Below are 12,481 nucleotides of genomic sequence, written 5' to 3'. Positions count from 1 at the left end.
AACTTACTTGCAAATTCAAGCCAATAGCTTCTTTAGTAATGTACTCGATAAATTCGTCATAATCTACTTTAGGAACTTTTATCTCGGGGAATAAATCTGTAGTGATATTGGTGAACAATGGAAGATCGTCAGAAGTTAATTTTGACTTGTTCATGTCGTTCATCGATAAGATGATTATCTGGGATTTTTGGTGATTTGATAAATATTTAATAAATTTATATGAACTTATAAGATTTAGATGAATTATTGATATAGATAGGGAGATAAGGTAAATAGATGAGAAGTTAATTAGGAGGTTTAAATAGATGCTAAAGTAATAAACAGGTTGGAAACGGAGGTGAGTATTAACATTTCTAGAGGACGTTAACAAGTTTAATTGCAATAAGTTTCGGAAGATAGTTTGTTACCTCTTCATCTGGTAAGTGGCTGTATTGGCGTCTTTTCTTCCCGGCATAACGTGTCAACGTTACTATTCCTCGTAAACCAAAGTCATAATGAGGCTGCTTACTCAACTGCTGTTGTGCAAGTGTGTATAAAGTGAATACCTATTTGTTTAATGAGATTTCCTGATTATTATTGAGATCTGGGGATTTATTACGGGTGAATAATTATTATCAAAGATGCTCAAGTAGAGATTTGAATCGAATATTTTAATGAATTTTATATAATAAAATTTAGTAGCAACTTTTTTTTTACAAATAAAAAAACTATTCGGTTCAAAAAAAATATTTTCTTCATAAATTTTGTATTGTAAAAAAAATGTCCAATATTTTTAATTGCAGAATTGAAAGTGGATTTTTGCAAAGAAAGACAATCTTATGGAAATAAATTACTAGGCAGCTATGGTGAGTGAATACAGAATAATTTATTAAAGTTCTTTTCAAAATATTTTTGTTCTTGAATCGAAAATATTTCTTTTTAACCAAGTTATTTGCTATTAAATGCAATATTAATAATTGCCAAAAAGATTGAAAATTTATAATGGAATTGCATGAATTTTTCATTATGATAGAAAAGTGTCTAGCCATTTAATAACGGACGGCTAAATAAAATATAAATCTATCGAAGCGACTAATCGAAAAGCCAATACTTGAAAATAATAATGTATGATAAATTATCATTAATTTGCATCATAATTGGATGTCACAGTAAGTTGACAGTATAATTGATCAATAATCGTCTCGACGGAAGCAATAATAATAATAATAATGATAACAATATACCAAAATGATACCTTTCTGGCTAGAATTCTCGTGTCCTCAAATCCCTCTCCAAAAAGATTTATCTCGGCTATGATAGCGCTGTCGGGAACCATCATGGAGATTGGTCTAAACATGGATTTAAGATTGTCAGGCAATTCTGTCCTTCCGGCGTAGCCAGGGTTCATGGTGATGAAAATTCCGGTGGTTCGAACAAGGAAAATATCCTTGCCCTCAAAGATAAATCTCGTTAACTTCTGAGCAAGTGCCGTAAAGATGGAGAGAATTTGCTGGGCGACAACCGACAGCACTTCGATATTGATCCTACAAAGGGTATTACACACTCTATTGCTCGTCCCAGAGATATTAGGCCGTTAAAATACAACCTGTTGAACTCATCGAAGCAACCCCAAGCACCAGTTTGCGCTAGACCGGCGAACAATCGCCCCATACTTTTATAATCCAGCCCCTCTGAGCAGTTTTGCACGATGACATTCAGACCTAAAGCCTTTCCGAGGTCCTTAACTGTTTCTGTTTTTCCCGTACCAGCTGGTCCTTTGGGGCACCCGCCGCGGTACAGATTGAGTGCTGTTGTCAAAGTTATGTAACATCTGGATAAAAGAGAAAAACACATAAGCAAGAGCACAAGTATAAGGATAAATAAAAACAAATGCTTTCCCATTTATCTGAAAGTTACCTTCGGCTATTGATTTAATATAAACCAACTTAGATAAAGTGAAAGACATTTCCAAGACTTGTAAGACGCAATCCCAATCTCTTAAGTGAGTATTCGCGAAACGTAATATTAACGACATGCAAAATTGCTCCATCCAGATGCATTTCATACCAACAAATTGCTTGGATCCATACACAACTCTAGATTTATTGTCCCGGTACTTCTATAAATTAAACTACTACCCATTTCTGCTGCCTTTTATCGGAATTAAATCGATACTGTTTCAACACCCAGCCAGAGAAAGGCCAAGTGAAAAGTCTTAACATGATTTCGGGTATTTATCAACTTTTTTATACGCCCTACTCATGAAACAAGGGGAGATTTATTTATATCGTGGAAAAGTACCTGTCTGTCAGCGGAGTGATGACTAAGCGCTCAGAAGTTCCCAGATATTCGTATCCATAGATGAAGCTGGTGTTTGTTTGCCGGATTACACAGTCATCGAGGCCGCGATCCCAGTAGAAACGGAGTTGTGACAGCCAATCGAAAGAAGTAACTTCTTTACAACCTGAGGATTTTATTGTATTTACCCAAAGTTTATTATTTTGAAGGAGTCTTTTTTAAGGGAATATAAAATCCTGTTGAACAAAAATTTATTCAAACCCAAAAAAAGGTCGTATTTTATATCATAAAAAGGTACAATTAAATTTAAAACCCCTTCAATTCAATTTCCAACGCTGATATTAAATGTCAGAAGATGTAATATAGGAAAAAGAAGGTAAAAACATACGTAATTTATATAATTTTTCAATGACATCTCTCGCATGAATTTCAATAACGACGATCGCTTTGAGCTTGATCCTCAGCAGTTTATCAACGTCACTACGAATCGCTTCTGAATACTTAGCGAGCGCTTGATTTTGCCGTTTTCGTAGTTTTCTCAGTGGTTTCCTAGACTCCATTGCTCTGGAATATATAGACATACGTATACCTATATAAATATATGTGTTTACAAATTGTGGTAGAGTAGTGCACTATTCAAAGAACTAGTTTAGTTGAGGGAAATACTGTTGACCTAGAAACAAAATTATTTTAAAAAGGAATCTTTGCATTTTGATTAAGATTTGTTTTAAGAATTTGTTTTAAAAGTTATTTTCTTGGCTTCAGAAATTCGAAATCTAAAGACCAGGAGTATGTAATTTACATAAGATACAACGAAATTCGATATTCAACAAATGCGATTTTAAAAAGCTTATAATAATTTCATTTTCTTTAAGTATTTTACATTATCCGTTTAATAAAATCGCTTTTTTAAGTAAAATACAAAAAACTTAAAAAAACAAACATTGTACTTAAACCGATTTGGAAAAGTATAAAGACTCATTTTGGATTAAATATATTTTTCTGAAGTAATTTAAACTGAATATTTCGAAGCAGAAGTAAAATTTTGAAGAAAATCTCTTATTTACACAGAAAGAAAAATTTCTTGACTGGAGAACAAAATTTTTGGCTTAAGAAAATTTTCGGGTGCCTGAAGGAAGACCGAAGTTGTGTTGGCCGAAGTAAAAATTTTTCTTGAAATTCTATTCTTGGTCGAAGTAATTTTTTCTTAATTCAAATTATCATAAATACTTGATACAATAAATTTTTACATTTGATTAAGATTTTTAGATACTTTGGGGAAGCAGCGCCACCTACTTCAGCTGAGAAAAAAATTTTCTCACCTTGAGAAAATTTTTCTCTTGAATATTTGATACTCATTTTATATTATTTTAGCGTGCAATTATACATATTGAATGAAAAAAAATAATGAAATATTATTTGATCTTCCCATTTGACATGTTAATCAATAAAAATATTAATGAAAATTTACTTCTATCTTTATATTTAATTTTTTGGAGCAAGAGAGAAATTTTCTCAAGACAAGAAAATTTACTTCTATCAAGAACTAAATTTTTTGGAGCAAGAGGCTGAATTTTTTCTAAACAAGAAGATTTTCTTGACTTAAATAAATTTTCTTGAATCAAGATACATATTTCTTAAAGCAAGAGAATTAATTTTGTTGGAATAAGTGAGATTTCTTGTGACAAAAAAAAATTTTTTTTTCGCTCAAAAAAATAATTAGGAAGAAAAATATTTTCTTGGCTCAAGTGAACCTTTTTTTCTGTGTAGATCAAGTAATTTTTTTCAGTGCAAAATTGTTTTCATTATACAGAATTGAACGATAGCGAAAATGCTCATCAGATAGTGCTGTAGGATTACCGACCACAACACACAACACACATATATCTAGCGATATTTTCCTCTCATCGGTTCGTTGGGTATACGAATTTTATCAGAGGCCAAGCGGAATAGAATAAGGCTGTGGGTTAAATTATTCACAGCATCTCTGGTATATGCAAACGAGAATAGCGTACGAAGGGCCGGTAATAGTACAGTTTTGAACATAGTAAGTGTGAGAACAAGAGGAAGAAGAAGAAAGACGAGAAGACGAAGGCGAAGGTTCAAGGGAGAAGAGAGGAGAGGAGAACAAGTGAGGACGATGGTAAGCAGAATATGCAAAATTTCTCTTATTAGAGTTGCCGTGTCTGGCTCGTTTAAGTCATCAGGTTGACCTGACCATCTACATCTACATCTACATCTACGTCTCAACTTGCCGTCCTTCTCCTCTTGCACTTGACTTGTCCTCCAGCTTCTTCTCCATCACGCCAATATACATGTACAAGGATATGGATATGGATATAGATATGTATATGTGTATGTGTGTCTATGTCTATATCTACATCTAGGTGGATCCATTGAGTTAGCCGAAGCAGTAGAATACAAGGTAGACACCGTTGAATTTCCGTACTCACTTGCAATGTACAAGTGCTCGTGTACAGTCGCTTGTCCACTGTATCTGAGTGGACGTTATTCCCGGTTGACTCAGCCACTCCTTCACCCACTTGTCCCGCTTATCCTGGATTTTTCTCAGCGCCGAACGACACTCTCTTAGAACCTCTTTCAGACACTCTCGCATCCCCGTTTCTGAAACGAACAATGTGTAATCTCGTTTCGTTATTGCTCGAAAATGAGCTCGTCTTCAATCGAACGGTTGTATTGAAGAAAAGGTTAGGGTTTATTGAGGAGAAAATCAGTTTGTATAGATGGTGTGTGAAAAAATTTTCTAGAATGACCAATTTTTATATCAGCCTTGATATTTGTTGATTTCGTTATATCAGGCTATGAATATATGAGAATAAAAATAAATTGTTACTTTAATTTTAAACTTTTATAGAATTTTTACGACAACTGTTATGACGCATTGGAAAAAAATTGGTTTGGTTGATTAAATTCAAAATCAATGATAGATAAGCTCTTTAGGGACGTAAAAAAAAGAATTTTACTCTTTAAGGAGATCCACGCGAAGTAGTCAAATTTTTGAAACTTCCTGAAAATTTGTAAATTCAATCTACTTAGCCTAATAATTAAAAAAATTAAAAAACAGTAGGTTTCCGGGATAATTAATGAAATAATTAGGTTTGAAAATTGTAATTTTTACATGTAGGTAAGTGGAGATTCCACCAGTCGTGTATTTGGTTAAGAATTTAATACAATAAACGATTTAAAAAAAATTTTATTTTCGTTGAATTTGATTGAAAAAATAATAAGCTTTTGATTAAAACAATAAAAAAGTAGGTTTCTGAACGTATTACGGAGATATTTTATATTTTTTATGAAAAATCACTTGGAACTTCCGTTCTTTAAAGTCTTGTACTTGACTTGGCAACACCGCTTGCGCAGTTACTCGGCGCATAAGTAACTGCGGTTTTTTAAATGCTAGAAGATCTTAGTCATTTTAGTTAGACAGTAAACATAAATAAATTTTAAGGTTAGGGAACTCTTGCGGTGTTGTCAAGTGTACACCGGTAATTCAGAGTGCTATATTTTTTATTAGTCAATTAAATGTTAATAATTATTTAATGAGTAAATTTTTCGGAAATTTCCTCAAAAATGTTATTAATTAATTTAAAAATTAATTTTAAGATGCATAACAAAATTATTTCTACGTATTATTTTTTTATAGACAATCTATACACTAGGAGGGTACTTGGATCTCCTTAAAATTATCTCTGTTGTAAAGAGAAGATTCAACAATCGTAAGCCCTCTGTCGGTGATTTTCAACACTAATTCTGATCAAAAAATTACACATATCTATGAAAGAATTTTCTGATGAGACTTTATGTTATCTAATATAAAAATTGGCTCTATCAAGACATATTTGGCTTGATATGTTCATGGATAATTTTTTATCTTTCTCGTTTGTTACTATAACTTTAAAAGTTTACCAATTTTGCACAACCAATTCTCCACCGGTCCCTCCATAACTACAGCTCGAAGGAACCCCGCATACTCTCCTTCAGCCGAGATCATTCCTTCCGCCAGATGTCTCCCAGTAATCATCTAAAACCAAAAACATCTTATTTTAAACGAAAAATGGTTAAAGGCTGGCAATACCTTAGATATCTTCAAAGCATGAATGTTGCCAAAGAGTTTCTTGATATGCTTCTGAATAAAATCTGGGCGTTTAGCGTTGCCCAATATCTCAAGAAGATCGTCATTGGAAATAAAGTAGAACCTCGGAAAAACATGACGCTTAGTTTCCAAATACCTCTCAAGTGCTCGCTGAATCGAGTCCATGTCATCGGTGAGTTTATTCAGCTGCCTAAGCATGGTATCTTAAAAAGGGAAAGATACATAAATTCAAATAAATGTCTGTGCTGTGTGTCTGTTACAATCTCCTTAAAGTATTTTACTCGAATCGTGACAAGCTTGAACGACATTCTGGGCTGCAGCCATTTGACTGTAAATTTCTTTGAATTGGATGGTTAATGCATCAAAGCTGTCTGTTTCGTTTGGCATTTGCTTCCTTATATCTTCTGCGCGGAATATGTTATCCAGGTAGTTGTAGTCTTTTTGGACTAGAAGCATTACTTCAAGTAAATCGGCAATCCTTGACAAAGTCCCTTCCCATTGGTCTACGTCGTTTACGAAGGGCTCGACGAACCTGGTACAGAGGGACCAAAAAAGATAACGAATTAGAAAACAGAGGCTTCGAGATTACAGCTTCTATTCCCGTGATCGATTTCTGGCTTTATTCTTCTATTCTTATCTTAACTAAAACCGCTCTACTCAACTCTACTTCTGTCAATGAAAAAACAAAAAACAAAAAACAAAAAAAGAAGAAGAAGAAGGTTTAGAGCTTTACTACACCTCGTTGACTTCATTGCTGACAACTGGACTTGGTGATCCTCTAAAGTCTGCAAGATCTCGTCCACTGATTGTAATCGATAAATTCCAGTTTCTTTGTTAAGTGTCATTTCCAGTTTTAGGGTCGACCATGCTGCAGCGATGTTTCTTAAGCCCTAAAGAAATTTCAGAGATTAAATCACTCACTGAGATAGATTACTTTTTTATTTCTGCTGGGATATGGACGAAAATACGAAATATCTTGCGAAAATGTTAGGGTGTAAAAAAATTAGAAAGATGTTTTTTTTTTTTTTTAATCGATCGTTACATTTTGCAAAAAAAGTTTGTAAAATCCAAAAGTGAACGCCTCATAATCTCATTTTCCATAATAAAATTGATTAAAATAAAATACAAAAAATACTTTTAAATCTTTCGCGCCATTGTCCACCCAGAAAAGAAAGGTACTGCGCATGTATTGTAAACGAACCTTATTTACATAGATATAGATATACAAACGGTTAGTGGACTTTTAGTTTATTACTAATTATAAATAAACTACATTGAATTAGACCGTGATCTTCGAAAGAACTTAGTTTTAAATCATACTGAAGCGTATAAAAAATAAATGGACTTGATCAGTTAAGTTTTTTGGCAGTTATCGTGACCACGCCAGTTTTCATACATACATTTGACAGCCGGACGTCCACGGAATAATTTTTTTAAACATTTTTTTTATTTATTTAAAAAGCAAAATGTCTTTTAAAAAGGTCATAAGTGTTGAAACTAGTGTTTTTCCATGACATTTGTTTGTAAATATTGTTCTACAGGTGCGATAGAAAATAAATAGAGACAATTTTAGTTCAAGAAATCGCTTGATTTTTGTAAAGCGAGTGTAGAGCACAACCTCATCCGCTTCGCTTATGAGGCGTGCACTCAGAGTCTGCTACAATTTGAGCTCTTAATATTAATAATTTTAAGTCGCGAATCAAAATTTTTATTTGATTAACATTGAAATGGATTTTTTAAACTTTATAACGTTATATCTCATTCTACAATCTTATAATTTTACTTGTAATTTTTTGAAAAATTGAATTTTTCAAAAGTTATTAATAATTCAATTTAAAAATAGAAAATTTAGACGGGATTTTTTTGCATGCTCTGACAAATTTAAAGATAATTAAAAAAAAATATTTTTTGTCATTTTTCTATAAAATATATAAAAATGTCTACTTGTTCGATGTTTAATTCCATGGAAGCGGTGGTCGAAATATCCGAGATTTCATCCGAATAATTTTGAAATCCTAGTTTCATTATCAAAGAGAGAGTAAATTCCTCGGACGACTCGTCAAAGTCCTGTCCAATGATTAATTTCACTTTGTCCCAGTGTCGCTCACGCATTGCAGGGTTTTTTAGATCGATTATTAGCGGTAATGTCCGACGGAATTCGTCTATCCTTGATCTCGTTGATTCAATTATTGGCCAGTTTTTGACCTGAAGTTCTTTTGACAATCGGGTGAATTTTTTGAATAACTTTGTTCCGACTGATTCCATTTCATCGGTTTCTATCGTCCAGAAGTTAACCGTTTTGTACCGCTCCCATGACTCGTCCCATTTGTTGGTCAGTTCCCAAACAAGTTGAATTGCTGTGAATTCCTGTTGAAAAAATTTTTTTTAGTACAAAGAGCTTTAAGCGCTCGCAAATGATGAAATTTCTCAAAATAATAATCAATAATCACCCTCTCAATCTTATCCAGCTCTTCAGAGCCGACAAAAGTCGCCTCAAAAATAGTGAGGTTACTCTTAAGCTCATTTCCAACTTGTTTCAATCTGTTTAACTCTTGTTGAAAATCAGCCAACCAAGTGCGAGCATCTATAAATATTATTACCGATAAATGCTAAAATATTCAGATTATCTTTCGGGAAAAAAGTACCCAAGTAAATAAATAATAATACTAACCGTGAGTTCTCCAGTCTGAGGTGAACGGCCCGGTTTCCTGGAATCTATTTAGCAACGCGACAGTGTCTTCCTTAAATACATCTGCCTGCTTCAAGAGTTTGCACTTGAACTGTTCCTGTGGGAAAAATGTCTACGTTAGGAGCATTCCAGTAAGAGTAGACCGTGCACCGTACGATCGGCGCATAATAATCAGAGTTGAATTCCGTGATATGTATACTGAGCATTTTTCGAATAAATAAAAATAAACGCGTTTGCTTCTACAAGACGTAAGATAACGTAGATTATAGTAGCCGAATTCTACTACGGATAACGTAACATGGGAAAATTTTTTTTTAATTTCAGCTTTGAAAATTGATAATTTTTGATTTGGTTCAATTTGAGAAAATTCAGTTATTTCTAGAAGAAATGATTAAAAAAATACGTGAAAAATTTTTATTGCTCAATTTAAAGTAAATAATTGCACGCCTCATAAGCAAAGCGGGTGAGGCTGTCCTCACTGATGAAAGGATTTAATTCTATTTAATAAGATTTAGTAACAGATACTAAATGATTTAGTAACAAACTTTTCATTACCAAATATTTAGTAATAGGTACTAAATCATTTATTAAAGCTCATTTAGTTCCACCATATAAATATTTAGTAGTATTTAACAAATGATTTATTGCTACTCAATAAATCGTTTATTGGTATCAAAGAAGTTAATTTTTTAACTAATTTTAGTGTGTAAGCTAACTTTTTAACTTAAAATAAATAAAAATAATTAAAATAAATAATTTTAAGTAAAAATATAAGGTATTATAAAGAAAAGAATCTCATTGAATTATATTTTTCGTTTGAGACATTTATAAAATTAAAAATTAAACAAGTTTTTAATACATCAATAATGGATAAATTGAAAAATGTAAACTAAACTCCACTGAGAAAAGACATGAATAGAAGACATTTATTGGGAGTATGTGTGTTTTCAAAGAGAAGATAAATCTCCCAAAATCAAGCTGAATAAAATAATCTAAGTCAGTGAATAGGTTATGTATCACATAAACATTGGAATTAAAGCATAGCCATCTACCGACAATACTTGCCAAAGAAATATTTAGTACCTGTTACTAAATATTATTTGGTGGAAATAAATATTTATTTCCATGTAATAAGGCTTTGTTCATATAAAGAAATCATTCATTAAATTGCAACAAATAATGTTAATGGGTACAAAATATTTGTTTCTCCCAAATAAGTGAATAAAAATTTTGTTACTAAATCAGTTTAGTACTCTGTACTAAATCCTTCTATCAGTGCTCTACACTCGCCTTACAAAAATCAAGCGATTTCTTGAACTAAAATTGTCTTTATTTATTTTCTATCGCACTTGTAGAACAACATTTACATATAAAAGTAATGGAAAAACATTAGTTTCAACACTTATGACATTTTTAAAAGACATTTTGATTTTTAAATAAATAAAAAAAATGTTTAAAAAAATTATTCTGTGGACATCCGGCTGGCAAATGTATGTGTGAAAATTGGCGTGATCACGATAACTGCCGAAAAACTTAACTGATCAAGTTCATTTATTTTTTATACGCTTCAGTATGATTTAAAACTGTCCTTCCGAAGATCACGGTCTAATTCAATGTAGTTTATTTATAATTAGCAATAAACTAAAAATCCACTAATCGTTTGTATATCTATATCTATGTAAATGAGGTTCGTTTACAATACATGCGTAGTACCTTTTCTTTTTTGGGTGGACAATGGCGCGAAAGATATAAAAGTATTTTTTGAATTTTATTCTAATCAATTTCAATATAGAAAATGAGATTATGAGGCGTACACTTTTGGATTTTCCAAACTTTTTTTACCTTAATCTCTCGAATCGTTGTTGCATAATTAGACAAAAATTCAACGTAACTATCCCAACTCTTCTTGAGCTCCTTGACTCTCCTCTTGAACTCTCGACTCATTTGTACCTCATATTTCTCTGCAGAGCCAGTGCATTCGATTTAATGGTTGGAATGGGATTGAGTTAAAGTATAAATAAAAATAAATAAAAAAGTAAACTAAAGATTGGGGAGGATTTAAAGAAGCAAGACCTAGCACTAGCAATTACTCTAGGGTTTCAGGCACAGGTAATTCCTCCTACTCACTACTGAGTACAGTCTACAGAGTATAGAGTATCTTAAGAGTAACGCGATCGATTACACCCCCCTTCTCTCCACTCACCAGCAACCGATTGGATCAGGGTTTACCTAGAATCTGGTACTGTTCTCGTATCTTGGGAAATTCTTCCTCTTTCCACGGAATTTCAGCCCGGAGTCTCTCGAACAATTGCAACGTTGCTTGCATCTCGATTAAGTCTGTTGGTTCTCTGCTTATTCTGCAAACACATGGCTTGTTTTTAAGTGAATTAACCGAAAAATTATAAATATATCAAAATCAAAATTTTGGATACATTTTGGTGTTTTCACTCATTGAGGAGTATAACTCCTCGACGGTTCTCTGAGTCATGTCTAAGAGGAGGCGCGTCAATTTGTTTTGCCACTCGGCACAATGCTTTGTTATTACGGTCTTGAGTTGGTCGGAATTAATGTAAAGGAAGTGGACCATTGCGACTGTTACTTGGGCTTGGAGAGTACTTACTAGTTCAGAGTATTGACTAATTTCCGCGTCGAAGGATTTTGCTGATGGGTTTGAGCTTTCGAAGCTTGTTTGAATTAAGGAGAAAAAATTATTGACATTTTTTTTGGAGTTGCACTGATAAAAAAATTAACTTGATTCAAGAGGAAAAATTTTAAATTAAGTTCAAAATTTTGGCCGTTCTGAATCAAGGAAAATAATTGTTAATTTTATTTTGATACCTTGCAATAAAGGAATTTTTGTCAACTTCCCAAATGTCGCGAAACGGCTCCCAGGTCTTTAGATAATCTTGAATAAAATTGAAACAAACTTCAATTTCCTTGTCAAGCAGTTTTTGGAAATGGAGAAGAGAATCGTCTTCTCTGAATGTTCGCCAGAGACTGGATACTCCGTAACGGCCTAGACTGAATTTTTCGGGGAATCTTAGGACACTTTTTAGAGGTTCCAGAAGAGTTTTGAAGATACTACTTATTACTTGAGCGCTTTCGTCGAGGGGAGGTTCGAAAGTTAACTGTTAATAGTGAAAAAATATGCAATTCATTCAGTATCGAAAATTAAAAAATAACTAACAACCTTGCAGTCACTATGTGACTGCCGTTACTTGTGAATAATATGTGAAATTTTGCTTTATTAAATAATGACTTTTGTTAAATTGCACTGTACTTTCGTAAATATTGACGTTTTTGAAGATATAAGCTCATCCCGATGTTACACTCATCAAGAGCTTTCATTTGAGTACCCACTTGCATTTTTGATATATTTTTCATATATATATATATATATA

At 32.8% G+C, this 12,481-nt stretch overlaps 1 protein-coding gene across 1 annotated transcript in view; it reads right to left on the bottom strand.

Annotated features, from left to right (window-relative positions):
- Positions 1–12,481, bottom strand: part of LOC123272271 (dynein axonemal heavy chain 2) — a 54,576-nt gene that overhangs the window by 25,814 nt on the left and 16,281 nt on the right. Inside the window, exons 9-24 of the mRNA XM_044738969.1 lie at positions 11,919–12,208; positions 11,310–11,437; positions 10,923–11,041; positions 8,842–9,000; positions 8,336–8,758; positions 7,130–7,281; positions 6,673–6,923; positions 6,374–6,594; positions 6,205–6,319; positions 4,731–4,902; positions 2,666–2,841; positions 2,281–2,443; positions 1,586–1,810; positions 1,235–1,523; positions 408–545; positions 8–178 (exon numbers count right to left, since the gene is read on the bottom strand). Of these exons, the coding sequence (XP_044594904.1) occupies positions 8–178; positions 408–545; positions 1,235–1,523; positions 1,586–1,810; positions 2,281–2,443; positions 2,666–2,841; positions 4,731–4,902; positions 6,205–6,319; positions 6,374–6,594; positions 6,673–6,923; positions 7,130–7,281; positions 8,336–8,758; positions 8,842–9,000; positions 10,923–11,041; positions 11,310–11,437; positions 11,919–12,208 (3,192 nt within the window). The remainder of the gene's footprint in view (positions 1–7; positions 179–407; positions 546–1,234; positions 1,524–1,585; positions 1,811–2,280; positions 2,444–2,665; positions 2,842–4,730; positions 4,903–6,204; positions 6,320–6,373; positions 6,595–6,672; positions 6,924–7,129; positions 7,282–8,335; positions 8,759–8,841; positions 9,001–10,922; positions 11,042–11,309; positions 11,438–11,918; positions 12,209–12,481) is intronic.

Source organism: Cotesia glomerata, linkage group LG9, assembly GCF_020080835.1.
Source record: "Cotesia glomerata isolate CgM1 linkage group LG9, MPM_Cglom_v2.3, whole genome shotgun sequence".
NCBI lineage: Eukaryota > Metazoa > Arthropoda > Insecta > Hymenoptera > Braconidae > Cotesia > Cotesia glomerata.
The sequence above is the reverse complement of the archived record's forward strand: the minus strand, read 5'-3'. Positions and strand labels throughout refer to the sequence as shown.